At 38.4% G+C, this 21,029-nt stretch overlaps 1 protein-coding gene across 6 annotated transcripts in view; it reads right to left on the minus strand.

Moving 5' to 3' along the window:
• Positions 1 to 20,901, minus strand: part of SUGCT (succinyl-CoA:glutarate-CoA transferase) — a 314,975-nt gene extending 294,074 nt beyond the window's left edge. The window contains exons 1-7 of one of the 6 annotated variants that reach the window (XM_064420246.1): positions 18,995 to 19,036; positions 17,109 to 17,160; positions 16,944 to 17,017; positions 15,125 to 15,210; positions 14,276 to 14,326; positions 9,214 to 9,334; positions 7,867 to 8,004 (exon numbers count right to left, since the gene is read on the minus strand). In XM_064420246.1, the coding sequence (XP_064276316.1) occupies positions 7,867 to 8,004; positions 9,214 to 9,334; positions 14,276 to 14,326; positions 15,125 to 15,210; positions 16,944 to 16,992 (445 nt within the window). In that variant the 5' untranslated portion in view covers positions 16,993 to 17,017; positions 17,109 to 17,160; positions 18,995 to 19,036. The other 5 variants (XM_064420210.1, XM_064420231.1, XM_064420239.1 and 2 more) reach the window with 5 other exon arrangements.
• Positions 20,902 to 21,029: the final 128 nt, after the last annotated feature.

Consider the following 21,029-nt stretch of genomic DNA (forward strand, 5'->3'; position numbering starts at 1 on the left):
CAAACTTGTGATTTTTGTGTTTTCTTAAGAGCTGTATAATGTTCACAATTTTCCAGACCTCCCTCCTTATTCTTAAAACACATTAAGAACTACTGGAAGCATGATACCAAATTTGTTCTGCCAATGCCTCTTTTACACATCAGACAATGCATTATTTTCCATTAATAGAAAGCAATACAAGGTCCGTGAACACATTTTACTGAATACTGGTACCACAATACTCAATATTCATATTTTCATTTTCCAAATTCCTTAACTAACACATTCACCAAATTTTTGCTGCTTTTAATATAGTTAAAAGTCAGTGATAAGTGTAATTATCAGTTAATTCTTCTAATTTCCAATTCATTCTGTACATCATCCTGCTTGAATTGGCTATTTGACTCAATCAGATGTTTTGCAAGGCAGGTGAGGCTTTTTTACCTTCCTTTTGATTTTTTTTTTCTTTACTTTCCCACAAATTGTTGTGCCTAGGTATTTTTGGTTGTGTTTTTTGGTTTGTTGTTTTGTTTTGTTTTTTCTGGTAATTACAAAAAAAATCATTTTTAGCAACTTTGGGACACAAATTTTAAAAACTGTTGAACAGATTAATGCTCGAGACCATTTATATAGCTCCTATTATTTACATACAACTACAACCATCGCCTAATCAGCTTTTGAACACCTGTTTTTTGACTAGCACGCTATCAACAAATAATTTACACCATCAAGAAACTATTTTGCTCAATGATTTTTTTTAACCTGAAGCTACCATTTTTTTTGGCAGGTAATCTATCCGTTTGTACCAGGTAACTATAACCAGACTTAAACATTATAGAAGCCACAAAAACATCAATAATCAGGGGAATGAGTGGGCATGAAGACACACCCACTCAAAGTTATGTGTAATTTTATGGGCTGGAAACATTTGGTAAGAGGGAGTCTAAAAAATGTACCTAATCCAGGCAATTCCACATCTCACCACAGTTAGTTCACAAATTAGAGGATCTGAAGGATGCTTTGGTTAGCCTTCGCCTAGCAAAATACATTGCGGTTGTCTTTTCTTTCCTGTTGTGCAAATACTAGAGAAAAAGTAGGATATGCATCAAAACTATAACATTATGTCTTCTCAGGGAAAGACACTACAAATTATCTGTACAAAACAAGATACTGGGAAGTACCAAATGCATCTTAAGTTGATGCTAAACGTTATGTAAATGGGTGGAGGGAAGAACTATTTTATTTTCCATAGGTTAACCAGAATCACTCAAGAGACACAGAGGATGTAGTTACTTTTTTGAAATCTGTACATTTATGTATCTTTACAACTTTATGTACATTAAATAAAACTACATATACAATAATTTCAGATTCATACTCATAGAAAATTCAGGTCACCCACAACAAGTCTATAAAACTTTTGTTACTCTTTCCACCTAATTTTTGTCTCTTTAGCAACATACTGTTTGCCAACAAACAAGCAGTTTAGTGTAGTCAAAGTGTATGTCAATTCAGAGTTAAAACTAAGTTTTGTGGGGTAGAGATTGCAAATCCCCAAGAAATATAAACTGTTAGGGTAGCACAAAGTTAATAAAAATATCAGTGCCAAAAACTTATCTTAATAGTTACTTTCGGTTGAAACGAAGTATATTTTCTCTACAGTTATAGCTATATTTAATGACAGATTCCCAAAGAGTCATGATCAGTGGCACAGGGTCATCGCTGGAGGCCTGTCACAAGTGGTGTCCCCAAGGTTCAGTACTGAGCCCAGGATTGTTTAACTTGTTCATCAGTGACTTGGGTGAAGGGGCAGATGCCTCCTCAGCAAGTTCACTGGTGACACAAAGCTGGGAGGAGTGGCAGACACCATGGAGGGCTTCAAAATGGTCTTCAAAAGGGCCTTGAGAGAGACAGAAGAGAAGAACTGGAAGACTGAGGGATGGGCAGGAAGCAGTGCCTGAAATTCAACACAGACAATGGCAGAGTCCTGCACCTGGGGAAGAATGACCCCCTGCACCAGTGCAGGCTGGGGGCCAAACCACTGGAAAGCAGCTCTGCAGAGGACCTGTGGGCTCTGGTGGACAACAAGCTGTCCAGGAGCCAAGGCAGCCAATGGTCTCCTCAGGTGCATTAGGAAGAGCATTGCCAGCAGGTTGGTGGAGGTGATCCTGCCCCTCTACTGCGCCCAGGTGAGGCCACACCTGGAGTGCTGTGTCCAGTTCTGGGCTCCTCAGCACAAGAGTGACATGGAGCTCCTGGAGTGGGTTCACTGGAGAGAGGAATAAGGGACTGGAACATATCCCTCAAAAGAACGGGCTGAGAGAGCTGGGCCTGTTGAGCCTTGCAAAGAGATAAGTGAGAGCAGACCTCATTAGTGTGTATCGATATCTAATGGGGGGGCACCAAGATGATGGAGGCAGGTTCTTGTCAGTGATGCCAAGGAACAGGACAAGAGGCAATGGGCAGAGACTGATGCACTGGAATATGCACCAAGTGACCAAGCACTGAAACAAATTTCCTGGAGAGCTTGTTATGTCTCCCTCACTGGAGATATTCAATAGCCAACTGGACACAATCCTATGCTGTGTGCTCTAGGATGACCCTGCTTGAGTCAGGAGGTTGGACCATATGACACACTTTCAACCGTACCTATTCTCTGTTTCTGTAATTCTGTATACTTTTTTTTCATGCATAAATACACTAACAAGTCTTTAAGGAGTAAAATTTCCTTAAAAGGCAGAAAACTAAAGCACCACATTTATATCCTACGAAACAAAATTACAAAAAATATTAAAATAAGATTTTTTAATACCACCAGCAACATACAAAGCAACCTTGGATATGATACAAAGTATTACTTACTAGACAATTAGGAGGAAAACAAACCTGCACAAAAAGAAGAATAATCATAATTCATGTAGATTAGCAGACCAAAGGGCTATGGTAGAAAACCTGAGAGGAGTACATTTCATCCTTCAGAAACAAACTGTAAAATTCTTTGAAAACATATTACCTTCAGAGGCTTTAAGAAAAAAAAAATAAAAGGTTTTGATTTGGAAACCATGTTGTCCTTTTAAACAGTGCCCTCTCCCGTTCAGGATTAAACTATGACTTTCCCAGCAACAGCATCACACAGACCATAATAGAAATGGTCACTCCCTTGTGACCTGTACAAAATTTTCTTTAACCATCCAATTTTCCAGAACTTAAACCAATCTCAACCACAGAACTATCAAAATATATTACATTCAAACTAGTTCTAGCCAAGCAAAGCCAGCTTGTGAATAAGAACAGCCAGTTTGGAGTTCAAGTGCACTCAAAGCAGCAGGAACATTGAGAAAATGTCCCGGATATCCTCAAAATCCTTCAACAATCACTTCAAAGCTGTATAGATTCAATCAGAGTTGTTTGAATAAGAAACTAAGTTTGCAAACCACAATTTCCAAACTGCCATAAAAGAGTCTGGCATACCTATTTCTAAACTCTTCACCTACATATGACCCTGGACTTGCTGAAAAAAAAATACAATATATTTCATTTTACTATTTGCAATTGTCCAAAATTTAGAAAGGCAACTCTACACAAAAATTATTACTGTATTAAAGAAAAATGGCTCAATACTGTTTAAGTTATAAAGTAGCATATTTTCTGATTTCTAAGAAATGTGTCTCCTAGATTTTATTTTTTTATTTTTCTGCTACAATATGTGACTATTCATCAGAAGCAGTCACCTCCATATATGTTGCATTAACAAAAAGTATTTTATGTAACAGAGTTCAGTCTTGAAGTTTTAAGTTGTATAGGAATGAGAAGTTTGAATGCTTTCAAAATTTCTCACAGAATGTTTCAGCTGTTTTTAAAGACAAAACCAAAAAAGGAAGCAGGTTTGTTTTTCTGCATTAAAAAAACCACAAATTACAGTTGCTTTCTTAAAACACCAAGAACTTCTGTTCTTTTAAATGAAGACTTGAAAGAGTGGGAGATCTTTTTGCCATGGCTCTGCTTTTTTTAGTGTTGTTATTTGTTGGCCATCAGAATTGATGAGAAAAGGAGAATAGAAGGAACATACTCTACCAGATCTCAGATTAATTCGATTTCATGGTGATACTGTAGCTTAGAGCAAGGAGGGCAAAGTAAATAATAAATGAAAAGTAAGCTGATAACATCTCTATGATAATTTATGTACCAGAAAGAGAAATAATGAAATACATACGAGTGTTGTTGTATTACAGATGGCACATATGAACCATTCACAGACACATGACAATGCAATACATTCTGAAGACAGCCCAGCCTGATCTGGCTCACATCAAGCAGTACAAAACAGTAATTCCTATATAACAGGATTCACAAAAATAGTATGTCCTGGGGTGACTTTTATGATGTTTGTATCCCCAGCTGTCTGTTCTGTTTATGCAGGATAATGTTTTGCACCTTTAAGGCTTGTTCTGAGAGTGAAGCGGCGAGAGAAGAAGCGCAGAGTTTGTTATCAGAAACTGCACTCGCTCCCCTCATCCTGCTCCTGGACTGTGCTCTCTGCAGCACAGACAGACAGCAGGACAGAGCTCTCCTTTGTTTTAGTTCGTTTTTAGCTGGCTGAGGCAGAGAGAAGTTCCCTGGACTGTGGCTTTTCTTTTTCTTGGACCTATTTAAACCTGCTCTGGACTGAACACCCAGAGGAGCACCGGCAGCTCACACCCGCAGCCCACCAGGCTGTGCCTGGGCAGCGGCATTTCCACCACCAGAGGGACTGATCAGAGACTGAGTGAGCCGAGCTACAGCCCACAAAGGGGACTTTTCTGAGTTTGACATCTCCTTTGGAACGGCAAGATTGGCAATATTGTTTAATAGTGTTCATTTTTTGTGCTGGTGAATGCCTCCCCAGTTAGCCAGGACTGATGATAAATGATGGAGAGCAGCTTAGTGAGTTCTTCTGCCAGCTCCCTCACTACCCTTGGGTGAATCTCATCTCACTACATGGACTTGTGAGTGTCTAACTGGCACAGCAGGTCACAAACTAATTACTCCTGGATTATAGGCAGCCTGTTCTCCTCCCCATCCCCATCTGCCAGCTCAGGAAGCTAGTTGATAACCCATCTTTCTGTTGAAGACTGAGGCAAAAGAAGCATTAACTGCTCAGCCTTATTATCCTTGGTTGCAATATTCCTCTTTACATCCAATAGAGGTTGGAAATTTTCCTTAGCCATTCTTCTGTTTTAAATGTATTTATAAAAGCACTTTCTACTATCTTTCACAGAGGTGGCCAGATTGAGTTCTAGAAGAGCTTTTGTCTTTCTAATCTTCTTTCTATGTGACCTAACAACACCCTTGTAGTTTTTCTGAGTTGCCTGCCACTTCTTCCTAAGGTGATAAACTCTTTTGTTTTTCCCCTAAGTTCCAGCAAAAGCTCCTTCTTCAGTCAGGTAAGTCTTGTTCCCTGACAGCTTATCTTTTGGCATGCAGGAGCAGACTTCTCTGTGCCTTTACAATTTGCCTCTTAATGTATGCCCAGCCTTTCTGGACCATTTTGTTTTTAAGGGCTGTTTCCCAAGGAACTTCCTGAACCAGTGTCCTGAACAGGCCAAAGTCCAGCCTCCTGAAATCCAAGGTGGAAGTTTTGTTGATACCTTCCTTACTTCACCAAGAATTTAATACTCCATTATGTCATGGTCACTGTGCCAAAGATGTCATCTGACCACCACATTTCCCACCAGCCCTTCTGTTTGTAAAAAGCAGATCTAGCAGGGTACCCCGCCTTGCTAAGCTCAGTTACTAGTTGTGTCAGAAAGTTGTCTTCCACACAATCAAAAAGCCTTCTACACTGCCTCCACTCAACTGTGGTGAGTTTCCAGCAGACATCCCACAAGTTAGTCTCCCACAAGAACAAGGGCTAGCCATTGTGAAACATCAGCCAGAGGCTTACAGAATAGTTCATCCATCCCTTCATCCCGGTTGGGTTGTCTAGAATAGACTCCTAACAGGATTTCTGCGTTGTTGACCTTCCCCCTGATTCTTACCCACAGACACTCAATCTTGTCATCATTATCCTTGAGCTCTACACAGTTGAAACACTCCCTAATGTACAGAGTCACTCCATCACCTCTCCTTCCTTGCTTATCCCTTTGAAGTGCTTGTAGCCATGAATTGCAGCATGCCATTTAAATGCCTCATCCCATTTCATTTCCCTGATGGCAACTACATGACAGCTTTCCTGCTGCACAATGGCCTTCAGCTCCTCCTGTTTGTTACCCATACTGATGTAGATGCCCTTTAGCTGGGCTATCAATTTAACCCCTGACACAGGCATGCCACCCCAGGTTTATATCTAGTGAGTCTGGGCTTACCTGCTTCCCCCTTCAAAGCAAGTTTAAAGCCCCCTCAATTGCCCCTGCCAGCTCACAGGCCTAGAATCCTTTTCACTCTTTTAGACAGGCAAACTTGATTGGCCTGCAGCCAGCCTAGTGCTGTATAAACTATCCCACAAGGGGAAAAAGCCAAAATTGCACCAATGGCACCATCCTTCAAGCCATGTGTTGATCAGAGTTTTCCTGTTTCTTTCAGCACTCTCCCTGCTACTGAAAGCATTGAGGGAAACACCACCTCTGCCCTTATCCCTTCAACCAGTCATCCCAATGCCCTGAAGTCCTTTTTGATTGCCCTACGAACTGTCACTGCTGATCTGGAAATCCAGAATTAGATAATAATCAGAGGGCTGAATTAGTCCAAGGAATCTTCTAGTAATATCTCTTACTTAGACCCGAAGGAGGCAGCAGATTTCTCTGTGGGACAAGACCAGTCAGTATACGGGCCCTCAGTTCCCCTCAGAAGGGAATCACATACAACAATAACCCGTCCTTCTTTTTTTCAGCTGTAGCTGTAATGTGTCTGACTGACTTACCCCAGATTGACCTTCACTATCCCTTGCTTGACACTCGAGTCCCAGAGCCTCATACCTAGTCCCATCTCTCCTCACAAAAAAAAAACAACCAAACAACCAAAACAAAAAACAAACACCCCAAAAACCCCAAGCATATCTGAATGCAGCAAAGTCAACCACAGCACAAAATAGATAAGAATTGTAATATCTAGAATCACATCACTGAGGTTTTTGAAATCAATCAGGAATTCTTCTTAGATCAGTTTTCTGCCTGATTGTGCCTTCCTGCACATCCCAGTCTGGTTGCTTCTTTTAATATGCTTAGATTGAGGCTTTGCTATTTCCTGCCTTAACTCAATGGATTTATGAGCTGGTTTTTTTTTAAGGCCACTGGAGCTTATATCTTTATTCCTAAAAGATACATCATCCTTAAATAGATATTGCTTAGTACCTGTTGAGTATTCAAGACTTAAACAACCACAATTTAAGATTTCAAGTTGCTTTATGAATGCCTAACAAACATCACTTAGCTCTTACTTCCCAAACACTTTCAACTTCAAGTTGCCATAGTCTATGAATAAGGCTTATTGTTTTCCACTATAGAACATAACTGTAAGTCATGCATTACACAAAACTCTAAACAGCAAGATTATGTGATTTTTGTTCAACTTGTCTTCCAAGCAGTGAAAGCAGAAGCAAGTGACCTAGAAGTATAGAGGTGCTGTTTGATAATATAAGTGTAGGATTAGAAAAGCAAAGGCTGACCTGGAGTTGAATTTAGCAAAAGACAACATGAAAGGATTCTGCAAGCAAATCAGAGGCAGAAGGAAGTCTAAGGAGGACAAGGACCTATGGCAAAATAAACAAAGGCCACGAAGGTGGATGCATTTAATGCTTTTTTGCCTCAGTATTTACCAAAAAAAGATAGCTCTCAGGAGGTTCCTGTGCCTAGAGAAAAAGTCTGCAGCAAGGAAGAGTTACCCACAGTTGAGGGAACACTTAAAACATACTTTTGTAGGCATCCCTGTAGCAGAGGACAACAGTGTATTGCTGTGCACTGGGAAGTGTCAAGCAGGCCAGGAGGAAGATCCTTCCCCTCTTCTCAGCACTGTTGAGGCCACGTGTGTAGTCCTGTGCCCAACTCTGGGCTACCCAGTACAAGGCAAACATTGACTTAATAAGGCAAACACGGAGTCACAAAGGTGATTAAGAGACTAGAGCATCTGACACAAAATGAGAGAGTATTGTACCTCACACAGATTGTCTGGATGTAATTTTAATTATTTTTCATCATTATGGGTACAGCAACTAAACAAAAAAAGCAAACAAAAATGCAAATCCACTTGACAAATTCTAGTTGTGAGATTATATGCACAAGCAAATGTGACAAGCATTGTAGTAACTAGCCATTGACCAACCTAAATAGGCATTTAAACAAAGATTCTCAGCAAGTCCTGAATATAATTGTCTTTCTGCTCTTGACATTTTCAGACATTTGCCACACAAATATGATAAATACACCACAAAAAACCAAAAAGCTATTTGATTTATATTAAATAACATCCATACCCAGTAACCAAAATGACAAAGCCATTTATTCTGCAGAAATTGAAGAGAAAAGCAGATTTGTAACTAAGATTTTAAAACAGTCTAAAAATATCTGTATCTTCTGCTGTTATTTAATTGCATTTAATTTTAATATTAGACTTTTCATTTTAGTGCTTGATTAAGATTTTGGGAGGTGGTTTTTGTTGGAGTTTTTTAAGCAGTTTTTCAGACTTAAAATTATTTTTATATTAATATTAGCATAAGTGTGTCTACTTCCTTTTCATTCTTCCCTGCTTTTATAAAGTACATACAACTCTTCTACTGTTTCAGTTACCAAGCAATAGACTGTAAAAAAGTCATGCAAAACTTCCACAAACAGGTAACTGCACAATTCTGAAGAGAAAGATACTTCAGGGCAGTAAAAAACACTGAGATTATCAGATTTAAAACACACAATTTGTAAATTGATTCCACAATTTGTAAATTGATTCAGTAAAACTGCTAGGAAAGTTAAAAAAAAAATCTCAGTTTTCAGCCAGTTTAAAACAGAATCCAAGGAGGTCAGCCCATCCTGGCTCCTTTGAAATCAACAGGAACATGTCAGGTTGGTATGGCAATGACACTGGACAGATGTTGACATGGCTGCTTTCTCAAGTTTTCTATACATGTTTTTGAATTGAACTCATTTTAACTCTCAATTTATCTTAACTGACATAAAAGTAACATACTTCTATACAATCACGTGACTTTTATAACACTTTGACTGAAATAAAGGAAATAATGAACATAAAGAATTGAAAATAAAATACCTGTTATTGAACAGTACACTATGTGAGGAGCAATCTTTTTAATGTCTTCATAACCTAGACCCATTTCAGCCAGCTTCCCAGGGACAAAGTTTTCCACAAAAACATCAGATGCTGCTGCAAGCTTTAGAAAAGAAAAGGATGAGTAAAAGCTGTTAATTAGCTCCCAGAAGTTGAATAAATTCCTATGTAACTTAATTTTAAAATCTTGCTAATCAAAATGGCTCTAGTCTTCTTCATAAAAGAAAAGCCTACAGAGATACTTTTTTGTCTGTAAGATTGTGCATTTCTGCAGACCACATATTAGAGATGCTGCATATCTAGAAAGAAGACTGTCAAAATCCTAAAGTGATTAGACAAAATTGTGGTATTATCAGTAACACATCAGTTTCCTAAGGCTTGACAACTGTTCACAGAACAATCTTCACAAAAATTCTTTCTACCCCATTTTTCTTAAGAAAAGTGAAGTGATATATCTCCACTATTCATGTTTTCTCCATAATAGAAATAATTCTTAAATTATTTTTCATTTTTAAGCCATTGATTAGAATTACATAACAATGCCATATATCCAACTTCCTATATGTAGAAGTAGAATAGGAAGCCCAACAACACTTAAAATTTAAAGAATTAAAATTAAGATTTTAAAGTCACGTTAAATACAATAGTGCTGTCAAGTTCTGCAATATGACTTTTTTCATTACTTTCAAATGAATGACCTAGTCCAAAAATCTATTGATGTTGAGATTAACATATAACCTTGATTTGCTTTAAATTACATCCTTTCTTATAAAAATTAGGAGCAGATACACATTTGCAAATTTCACTAAGACTAACACAAGTTGACTCCTGAATCATGAGAACTACATGTTAAAAGACAGATGTATGCCTTGATGTAGGCTTTCTGCCTGGTAAATTGTGTAGGGTATGTGTGAATGCACAGGAATTTAAGAAATGCTCCCTAACAGGTACACATTTTTGCGCACCCATTTTTAAGCATAATTGATATATTAATTGCTTAATGCTATTTGCAGCCAATCAAGGAGTCACAGTCTCTGAAACTGTCATGTCAAAGTGTAATTAAATATACAGTGTCTTAAACAAGCTCCTATAAACTAGTGTCATCATAAGAGAAATCACCATGCCTTCATGAAAGATAAAGTTAAGGAGGTTTTATTTTCTATTTCAATCCATCACAGTTTATACATAAATACTTTTCAAACTGGTAATGCTACAACTTTAGCCTAATTGATTCAAGAGATGAAATTGGTTACAACTTCTGTATTGCTTTCACTGTGATTTTATAATCTGTGAAAATTACAGTTGGACTAAAACAGTTGAAAGTTGTCCATGTTATATTGAAGAACTACCATCTCCAACAAGCCACTGAGGAAGAAAGCATGACACACAGTACTGCAACATGAAAAACACTATACTTCTGGACTGGGCAACATATGTGGAATGACAAAAATGCTAAGTGAAGATGTAATGACTTGGGCCCAGTTTAGCAGGGTATATGCTCTCAGAGAAAGGAGTTTTCAAGACACATTACAAGAGCTGTGCCACTTCTGCATCTAAAGTTTTCATTGGAAATAATTTTTCATGTACAAAGGTGGCAGTCTACATGTAGCTCTGATGGTCACTGAACCAACAATTCTGCCATTGTGGAAAACTGGGTACATAGTCTGATCCAAATTGATGCCTTAAATTTTAGCTTTTATATTTTCCAGGTTCTGTACAGCATTAGCATATAACTCTGAACTTCATATAAAGTGTTAGCAAGTTCTCTTCGCAGTTTAGTTAGATGAAACAATCATTTTCCAGCCCAAGAACCAAAGACACCGTTGCAGCTTCAGGCCCAAAAACTAGAAACAGAGAATTGAGGAGAGCAATCTGGGAGGATCGGACTTCATAACCTGAAGCTGTAATTGGACAATTAACCCCATTATGTAAATGGACCAAAACTTATAAAAGTATAAAAATGTGTGACCTGTTGTCCACCTTGGGTATAGCCACAGCCGGGCTCTTGTACTGCCCAAGTTGTATCCTTCGAAGGCCTTTTAATAAACGCCTACTCTGTGCTAGGCAGCCTCTCAAGGCATCAAAACAAACTATGTTCTTAAAATGCAGAGATTTTCAGTTTCAATGGGGTCTTAAGTCCACTGTCAACTAAAATTTCATACTTCATGCCCTAAAGTTCTTCTAAACATCACTTGTATTTTAACATCTACTAACACAGCAATACAACACAGACCTGACTTGGAGTACTATCTGTTCCAGAGAGGACACTGATAGGCTCAATGTCTATGCCTCAGGAAATAATGAACAGCACAGTTCATGCCAAAGTAATCATTAAGTTGAATAACAAAGAATGATGCTACTAACTTTATAAAGGAAACCATGCATGCCTTTTGGAAGTTTTGGTTGGTGTATTTTGGTTTGTTGCTTGTTTGGGGATGTTTTTGTGTTTTGTTTGCTTAGGTTTTTACAAGAAATCTACAGAGAAGAATCTGCACAACACACACATATACAAAAATACATCTTTATAAATATTTGAGTAGCTTGCTTTAGCAAGTAAGACAGCAATGCATGGGACGTATTAACCTTTCAGCTAAAAATAGTGGGAGAGAAGAAGTGCCATCGGCTCCCAGCCAATTAAGTCCCAAGTTATTCATGAATAAAAAAATTTAAAAGTTCACTAGTTAAGGGTAAATAATTCACAGGAGAGAAGTATACTCAAGGTTCTTAAAATGAATTTCTGGCAATAACCAATCAATAATGTTCTAAAGAGATACTACAAAAAGATATCAGAGCATGGGACTGGCACGTACAATCACTGAAGAGAAAAAATTAATTTTTATTCATAAAGACAGACAAACATCTGGAATGCAAATTAACAGCCAGCCAAAAACACTAGAAGGGAAGAAAGGTCTATAAGTGACACAGAAAGAAATAAATAAGTCACAGGAATAATTTTGTGGAATTCAAGTCATCATGTATGAAAGAATAGATCCTTGAAAAAATATTTTGTAGTGTTGTGCCAAAGGATGAAAATCAGCCAGGACTCCTGATTAATAGATTTCTTCAGCTCACTTGATACTACTGAGTAATTGTCAAGTCTGTGTTTTTGTCATATACCTGAAGACTCTCTACTCCTGTTTTTCTAACATGATTGCAAATTGAGAATTGCCTTCTTCCAGCTATACACAATATAGTTGGGAAATAAAACCTATTCTAACCATGATACCTTGCTTAATAAAGGTAAAAAATTATAGCATTGTTACATTTCTTTGTAGCTTTTACACTGGTGACACAACTCATATTTATGTAGGAGTAGGCAGTGTCACAAACTTCAATTTATACTTTTCATCAGCTACTTTAAAGACATGGACACTCCTTGTCATAGTACAATACAATGCTGAACAATGCTCAATTCCATACACGTCTGTCCTGATGATAGCAGAAGACAACTGAAAACAAAAGCCTGTTATAAATATCTTCCCTTTACACATACTTTTTGACAAAACTCCAAACAGAAGTTTCATTTGAGATGAATAATGGAATGTCAAGACCTCTGCACCCAATGCTTTCAAAATATATCATTCAAAAATCAAGCAGAAGGATGAACAACTCCACAAGTAGCATGACAAACAGAGCTTCATCAGTTTTCAAGGTTGCTGTATCTCAGATAAGGATGGCATTGATTTAAGGAACAGAAAGCTATAGTGGTTATTAAAGCCACTTTTAAAAAGGATAGAAAACATAAGAAATTACTTTGTCACAGGCAGTCTCCTCATTTTTACAGCTAGTGTGGTAAATATTTAGCAGATGATGCCACTTTTTCCTCCACCTCATCTTGGCTCATAGGCTCAGCTGACTTTAACTCTTCAAACACCTTTAGCCCACACATGTGGAATCAGTGGACATTGAGTAGTTTCTCATTCACCATTTTTAAAGGTCAAATAATAAATTAATCTTCTTCCATGAGAGGAAAAATTTTTATAGCACTTAATTAGTAGGTATCAAAAAAAATGTGTTATACCGTGCAAAAAATTTCCAAATGAAAATTTCTGCTTCCAAATTTTTTAGAAGTTAAACATACAGCTCCACAACAAATTAACAATAAATGCCTCTATTCTGCAAAAAAAGAAGGCACTGTGGAATTATATCTACATATAATCTCCAGAGTATTTCTGTATGAAGTAGCTTTGCATACCTAACAAACCAAAAGCATCAGAAAACTTAATCTATTTCCATCTTATGCAATATTCCCAACAAAAAGTACTAGCAGACAAATTCCACCTACTGCATGACACACAGTGTCACTGTGAAAAAGGGATTTGAACTGATACTGAAACAAGAAGTAACAGAAGTCAGCTGCTACTACTGCAGGGCTTAAAACACAGCACTAGCAAGTAGCAGATCTTGCATTTGTCAACAAATAATAAATAAAGGGATAACAAAACTCAAGTTTGATGAAATGTGAGATTTGATGCTTTTACTATTTTTAGATAGAAAAATGGATCACCTTAAAAGATGTTGGAAGTCAAATACTGAAAAAGAAACAAATACTAAGTTTCACCTACAGGACAATGTTTTTCAGGAAGATGTACAGCAACTGAACACCATAACATTAAAAAAACTGCATTTACTGGAGCACAGCATCTCCTCCTAACTGCTCACTGACTTCATCTGATCAGTCCACCTTGAATTGTTCTACTGCAGTATTACAGGAAGATTAGTAGTAGTACAGCAGCAGCAACAGGAAAGGAATAGGCTATTAGACCATTTCCTCACAATATTTCATTTGAAGATTTTGATGACATTTTCGTGTCATCATGTAAATCCAAAGTCATTACAAGTTACACTGAACATTGAGTCCAAAAGCACAGAGTACAGAAGTATATAGTGAAATTTACAAATTTTACTGCATACATAGATTTTTTAATTATCAAATTAACACTTGAAATGCAGAGTTTAATCCTTATTACTTAGTGTAACTTGTGAATCACTTAGGATCACAACAATACAAAATAAGGACACCTTGCACACTGTTAAAACCTACCTCTTTGATTAGCTTTACTCCTTTTGAATCTTTCATGTTGATAGCTATACTCTGGGGATTAAAAATAAATACAACAGTAATTTATGTGGAAAAAATATGTGAAAGGTATTATTAGCCTATTCTAAACAAAACCAACAGTCAAATTGCACACGATGGCTAATTTGGATAACTAAATTTTAACACATAGCCCATCTCCTCCTGCAAAAAAAAAATTTTCTCAGCAAAACAAGCTGAACTATATCTCATTTATGAATCAGGCAAGCACCAAAACCAGACTGACAGATGGGCAGCCTGGTCACTATATAGCTACACAGGACCCGCTACTGCAAGTACACAGGCGGACACCAGAAACATTTGTTTCAATGGTAACAAGCCATTAAACAATTCAGGTATGTCATGAAACTTCATGTTAAGTTTCAAAAGCTACATTTTGCCACCCTAAAGTTTCAAAATCTAGATTTAGCCACATGGTATAATGGCAGCACTCTTCCTGCCAGCTGACACAGGGCAACTGAGCTGATGCACCTGAAAAAAATGATCACTCAAATAAAATACCCCTTGCTTTCAGCAGGTTTTATTTTCAGTTAATTAGCACCAGCAACTGAAGACCATTAGGAGCATTCTTGCTTTTTCATTTTGCCTCAGCTACCCACAGCACAGTACCAGAGATTTACAACCTTTGTTGTTCTAAAAACGTATGGATTTTCTCCTGAAATTTATTCATTAAAACATTAGGTCAATGTAAGTATTGCTCCATTATATATATTAAGAATCAAACTAAGAAGTATTATATATTCAGTTATAATTACAGAAAACATAGGCTCATGTTCTGTTCCACACCTCATTTACCTTTTTATTTCTATTGACACTGAGAAAATAAACACTTTCTGTCCCAGCAAAAGGTGGGCCCCAGGCTCTTGTGTCGTCACCAGCTCCTGGAAGAAATACCATCAAATATTCATAGTTGCCAAATATCACACACCCAACAAATAAGAATAAAAAGCTTTTCTCCAATATCACATTAAAGTCACGTAAGCTTCATCTAGCAGGTAGAACAAATATTAGTTTAACATATTTATTTTAGGATATTTATATCAAAAAACACCTAAAAGTTAATGCAATTAAGCAAAGTGAACAAAGTTTTTGCTAGTGTTGGGATTCCATTTAGTCTTGAAAATACTAATACAACCACACACCACTAGTGTATATGCAGGTTTTTTGGTTGTTTTTCACTTGTGGGTTGGTATTTTGGTTGTTTTCTTGTGGAGTCTGGGGAAAGGGAAATTGCAGTTCTTTTGGTAGCTTGTTTAACTTAATATAGAGCTACAATGCAATGTTTTTAGTCAGTCTTTAAGAATTTAGTAGAGTCTCTTGCCTGCACCAAGTCACACAGTTCATCTGGTCAATAATCTATTCCTGAAACACTCCAAATATGACATAAAGACAACAACTGATTAAGTCCCATACTGCACAACACTAACTAAAAGAAGTGCTTGTTATAGCTCGTGCAGGGCCCCACCTCCAGCTCTTCCAGAAATCCTGCCTTTAATGTGCTGCAAACACTGATATTACTGTATCATTTATGCTTAATTTCTATATTTTTAACCTTAAACATCATGAAGACTAGAAACCTATTTTAAATGGAATTAAAGCTAAATTCAACTTCAGATAGAATCACTGTCCTGAGTGTTAGCAAGCATGTGTATTCTTGCATCTATTTCAATATCTAGACTTCATCTACTTGTTAACTTCACTTAACTGAAAACTTTCCTTAGTGAGGCAGCAGGGAAGACTGATACAGAAACACAGATATAAAAATAAGCTGAAGAACCTTAGGCAGCATATTACATAGCCACTGTCCCAATAATGCTATACACTACAGTAACACAAAAATCTACAGTCATCTAAGATCTACAGATGCAAACATAAGTTGCTTATCAACATTTCTATTGTTTATTATCCCAAAAGACTATTTTGGTTCAAGCAGGATGGTTAGGAGGGCAGGGACAATCTCTTCTCTGTGTACTTTAAGTGATTCAAAGCAAAACATTTCAGTAATACTTTCCCTATAGAGCCCCAGACATCCTCTCACAGAAATGGAGGATTACTCACCTTCTAAAATATTTGAAATTTAGAATTCTGAAGCTGCCCTTAAAACTCTTACGTTATAAAATATAGGGAGTGTAATATTGTTTATTATCGCAACTATTTTCACCAACTACTTTCAAGACAAGTAATACCAAAAGAGAGATACATAAAGTATGGAAATTTAAAGGAAAAAATACATTATACAATGTGCAGCTGCTATGGTATAATTACACACCTCAAACACGTAATGATGCATAACACTTAGAGCAAAGTGAGGGGACTATTTCTAAAAAAGACCCAAATGCCATGCAATTCCTTACTTCTCCTATATGGTCTTCCAAACTAAAAAGTGTACCTATACCATAAGAATGAAGCATTTTTTTACCATTACCCAATCCTTAGAAACTCTTTGGATAAGAAGCACATGTGCTGAGTGGAAGAAGAAAACCATTGTGTTAAGCTAAAAAATATGCAAAATTTAATTAGAAGCTAATTACCCAGTGTCCTTATATTGGATATATACACACACACTTAATAGACTGTTTTTATTATACCTAAAATAAACAAATAAAAATCTTACCTGGTCTTTCCACTTTGATAACTTCAGCCCCTAGATCTCCCAAATTCATTGTGGCAAATGGTCCTGCAAGAACCCTTCAATATGGAAAAAACATTGTTTTCTTAGTTTTTCCAATCAGAATATTTGCATTTAGACACACTTACAAATGATAGACAAAACACAAACCTTGTTAAATCAAGAATTTTGACACCATCCAACGGCTTTACATTACTAGCACCTGACAAGAAACAAAAACAGTGATTTCAATCTAAAAGAAACCAAACACATTGTTTTTAGAACACTCATCATTCTCCCGCATCTCCCTTCCCTAATAAATGATATTAAAGCTTTCTGAACAAGCTGGTTATTAGGTGCATACTACATTAGTAATGCGTTTCAAAGTTGGAAAACCTTAAGTATGACATTTCAGAACCTATTCTAATTCCCTAGCAAGTCTCCAATAAAGCTACTTTATAGTGATAGTTTATGTGTGCCTTCCACTCAAATAGCTTTTAAAGGCTAATCTGAAGAGAGATACAACAAAAACAAGCAACATCAGAATGACATGAGCTAAAAGGACACTAGAACAATGGGAAGCATAGTAGAATTCACCAAGTGTTTTGACCTGTTTAGACCTAACCACTTTCATCACACACACAAAAAGAATATCCCCTTTATAAAACTTAGGGCAGAATACATGAGACAAGGAAACACTTTCAATGGCAGCTCATGCAAGATAAGTATTAAGAAATCACAATGCTTTCTTCCTTTCCCTCACCCTTTCCAACCTGACCAGGTCTAAGGAACAAAGGTAATGGCAATAAACATCACAGACAGAGCAAGTAATCTCACAGTCTAGACCACAGGTTGGCCAACTATTTCTTTGGTGGCATTAGGTTATCTTCTTCTCCCTCAGTCTTTAATTGAAGGCTAGGGACACAAACACTTCATGACCCTGTGAGGACAGTTATTCTGAGTTACTGTTTGGAAGGTAGTCTCATATCACACACAAACCAAAGCACCTGGCCAGCTACACCACTAAAGTGACACATACCAGCTTGTGGCAAGCGTCTCTTTTTGGAGCTTGTCCTTGTAAAAGAAAAATGTAAAATATAACATGTTGGGGGCGGGGGGATCAAACAAACCACATTCATTCAAAGCCTGCAGGGCAGTGTGGTGCATCTCCTATATCATGCAGCAGTGTATGCCTGTATCACCTGCTCCACATTCCCCTCATTAGACCTGAACCAACATTCAGTCACCCTCATAACTCTCCTTCCCACATATGGGAAGAAGATTTATATCAAGAGAGAGATAAAAGAAAGCTATAGAGAAGCAGCTGTAGAAATTCAAGATTTCTGCTAAAATATTTTCATTAACTGTACTGCCTTTAACCAGGACACTTGTATCCCATTGTTCATCTTTAAGAAATTTTCCTCCATTATTACCTCTTAATCAAGAGAGATTTCCATTTAACAGGTTTTGTGCTTTAATACAATATGCAGACTGAGCAGCATGTTGAAAACGTGTACATCTGGGAACGGCCATGTGTTTTGTACTTTCAAAGACTTTAGGAAAATCTCAGGTTGCTACTCCTCTTCAGTGCTCCACACCTCCATGGTGAGAAAACAGTTGTGCCAGGTAAACACCACAGACCCTCCAGTATAACTTCAGTTTTATCAAGCTGGATGCAAAATTTTCTCCACAAAAACCCTACTCTTTTTCCAAAAATATGTAAAAACCTTTCCTGAAGCTCCCCAAAAATTAAAAATATGTAATTTCAGTTTTAAAAGGTCCACCTTCCTCTATTATTTCCACACCTTTTAGAGCTGTACTTCGATAGCTCACCTATTCTCATCCTGAGACAATACTTAGGGCTACTCACAGATACACTACCAGAACAACAGCAACTTTTCAGAGCCAACTGCCAGGTTCTCTACCTGCAGTCGAGTTTTAGGAATCCATAAAGATATTTCTCAAAAAAAGCCAGTAAAATGTTAAGATTAGGCTGTAAATATGTATTTAAGCATAACTAAATGTGATGAACCCTTACTAATTATCATATCACTCACATTATGACATCATCTAACACTCCATTCAGGGGTTATGACTCTTCCATAGCTGGAACAGAATACAAGAGCACAACTGTTGCTTGAAGACAAACAGACCATTGTGATTTTTTTAAATGACAGTAAATAACAGATATCCATGATGATGAAGAAATGAAAGAAAGAGAGATCAAAAGTTTTCTTTTGAAAATTGAGGAACAGACCTGTTAGTCTCTTCAGAATAGAACACAAATGTTCACCAAATATGTGTGAGCTAGATTATATATGCAGTGTGACACTAATTTGCTGAAATAACTGCAGTAGAAAGCCTTTTGACATCAGCAGTTCTGGTACATGAATCCTGAATAAGGGAGTATTATTTATTGTAGGAACAAAAAGAAACAAAAACACATAATAAACAAACAGAAGAGATCAGAATTGATCAGCATTAACTAGAAACATCTCCTGGGTTTTTACTTTCATGACTAGCTTCCTAAGCAGGCACATACCCAAAGTCAGACTTTGTTAGAATTCTGACTCAACGGTCTTAATTTTCTAAAATGCAAACTCACATTTTCTCTTGTATTTTTCTTTTATTTATACCAGTAACTTGATGACTGAATGAAAAATCATTCTCCCAGCTCTAACTATATCCTCTGTGTAAACTCTTGATTCCCATGATGCTTGAATTTATTGTGAATTAGACTGTCATATGTATCTTTCATAAATAACTTTGATTAACAATAAATAGACCCGCTCACTCTCAATGTGATTTGCACTCTTTGGCTAAGCTCAATAGCTTGTTCCAAGGTTGGCTTAGCCTAACAATACGAATAAGCAACCAACAGAGAGACCATTCCATAGAACAGAAATCAATTCTTGTGTCATATTCCAAAAATATTTCCTTTACACTTGTGGCAGAAGAGGGCACCTAGAAGAGACAATTAATTTTTGCAACAATGCACATTAAGAGATCCTATTCCAATTATTTTCAATTCCAGAAGACATGACTGCTGCACAATCAACATATTTTCACTTTATGCATGCAGTAAATTAAAATCAAGTCCATCACTACCGTGGATTAATTCACAATCAGTGGGTACATTCCAGCCTGGAACATACTTGGTACGCTCACAGTAGGAGGCAGAACTGCAAACTTCCTCCAATTCTAGTGCCACCAACGCTATTGTTACTATTTTTCTGTTATTTAATAACAGAGAAACTTGAAACCAGAAAACTATTAATTTGTTGCAGCTTGGGTTTATTTCTTTTTTTATTTTAAAAACACAACTGTAGGCCGTTAGACTTTGGTAACTTTACGAAAAGATCGGGCCTGGAACACGGCGTGCCATTAGCCAGGGCTGCCAGGAGAGCCGACACGCTCCGTGTCCCAAGCGGCGCTCCTGCAGGCCAAGTCCGAGCCCATGGCTGCCCAGGGGCTGACCCCTTTGGCCGGCCCCTCGCAGGGACCCCCTCACAGGGACCTCCCGCAGCTCCTCCGCGCCCGCCCCCTCAGAGAAGCGGCTCCGACCCGCGCCCCAGCAGCACCGACTCGGAGCCCGGCGGGATCACACGGACAGAGGAGCCCGACGCGGCGAGAGGGGAAGCGGAGGAGGAAGAGGAGGGGGAGGAAGGTGCGGCACGGCTCGGTACCTGCCGGGGGAGCGCCTCCGCTCCGCGCCCCGACGCCGCTGCCCGGGGAAGAGCAGGCGGAGGCAGCGCTCAGGGCTCCGGCACTGCCGCCGGCAGCTGCGGGGCAGGGGCTCCTCCAGAGCCCTTCACAACAGCGGCTGCTTCTTCCCAGCCCGGCGCGCAGCATCCCCGCCACTCGAGACAGCACCGAGCGCTCGGCCCAGGCGCCGCCCCCGACACCGCCCCCTTTCCCTCCCGCTCCCGGGACAGCCTTGGAGCTCCCGGGACAGCCTTGGAGCTCCCGGGACGGGGCGCGCAGGCGCGGGCGGTGCCGGGCCCAGCGCCGCTCTCGGGTGGCACGGCACGCCTCTCCTGTGCTAGGAAGCACTCCCGCCTGGATTTCATAAGGCAGGGGGGCGTCCTGCAG

Source organism: Passer domesticus, chromosome 1 (genome assembly GCF_036417665.1).
Source record: "Passer domesticus isolate bPasDom1 chromosome 1, bPasDom1.hap1, whole genome shotgun sequence".
Classification (NCBI taxonomy): domain Eukaryota; kingdom Metazoa; phylum Chordata; class Aves; order Passeriformes; family Passeridae; genus Passer; species Passer domesticus.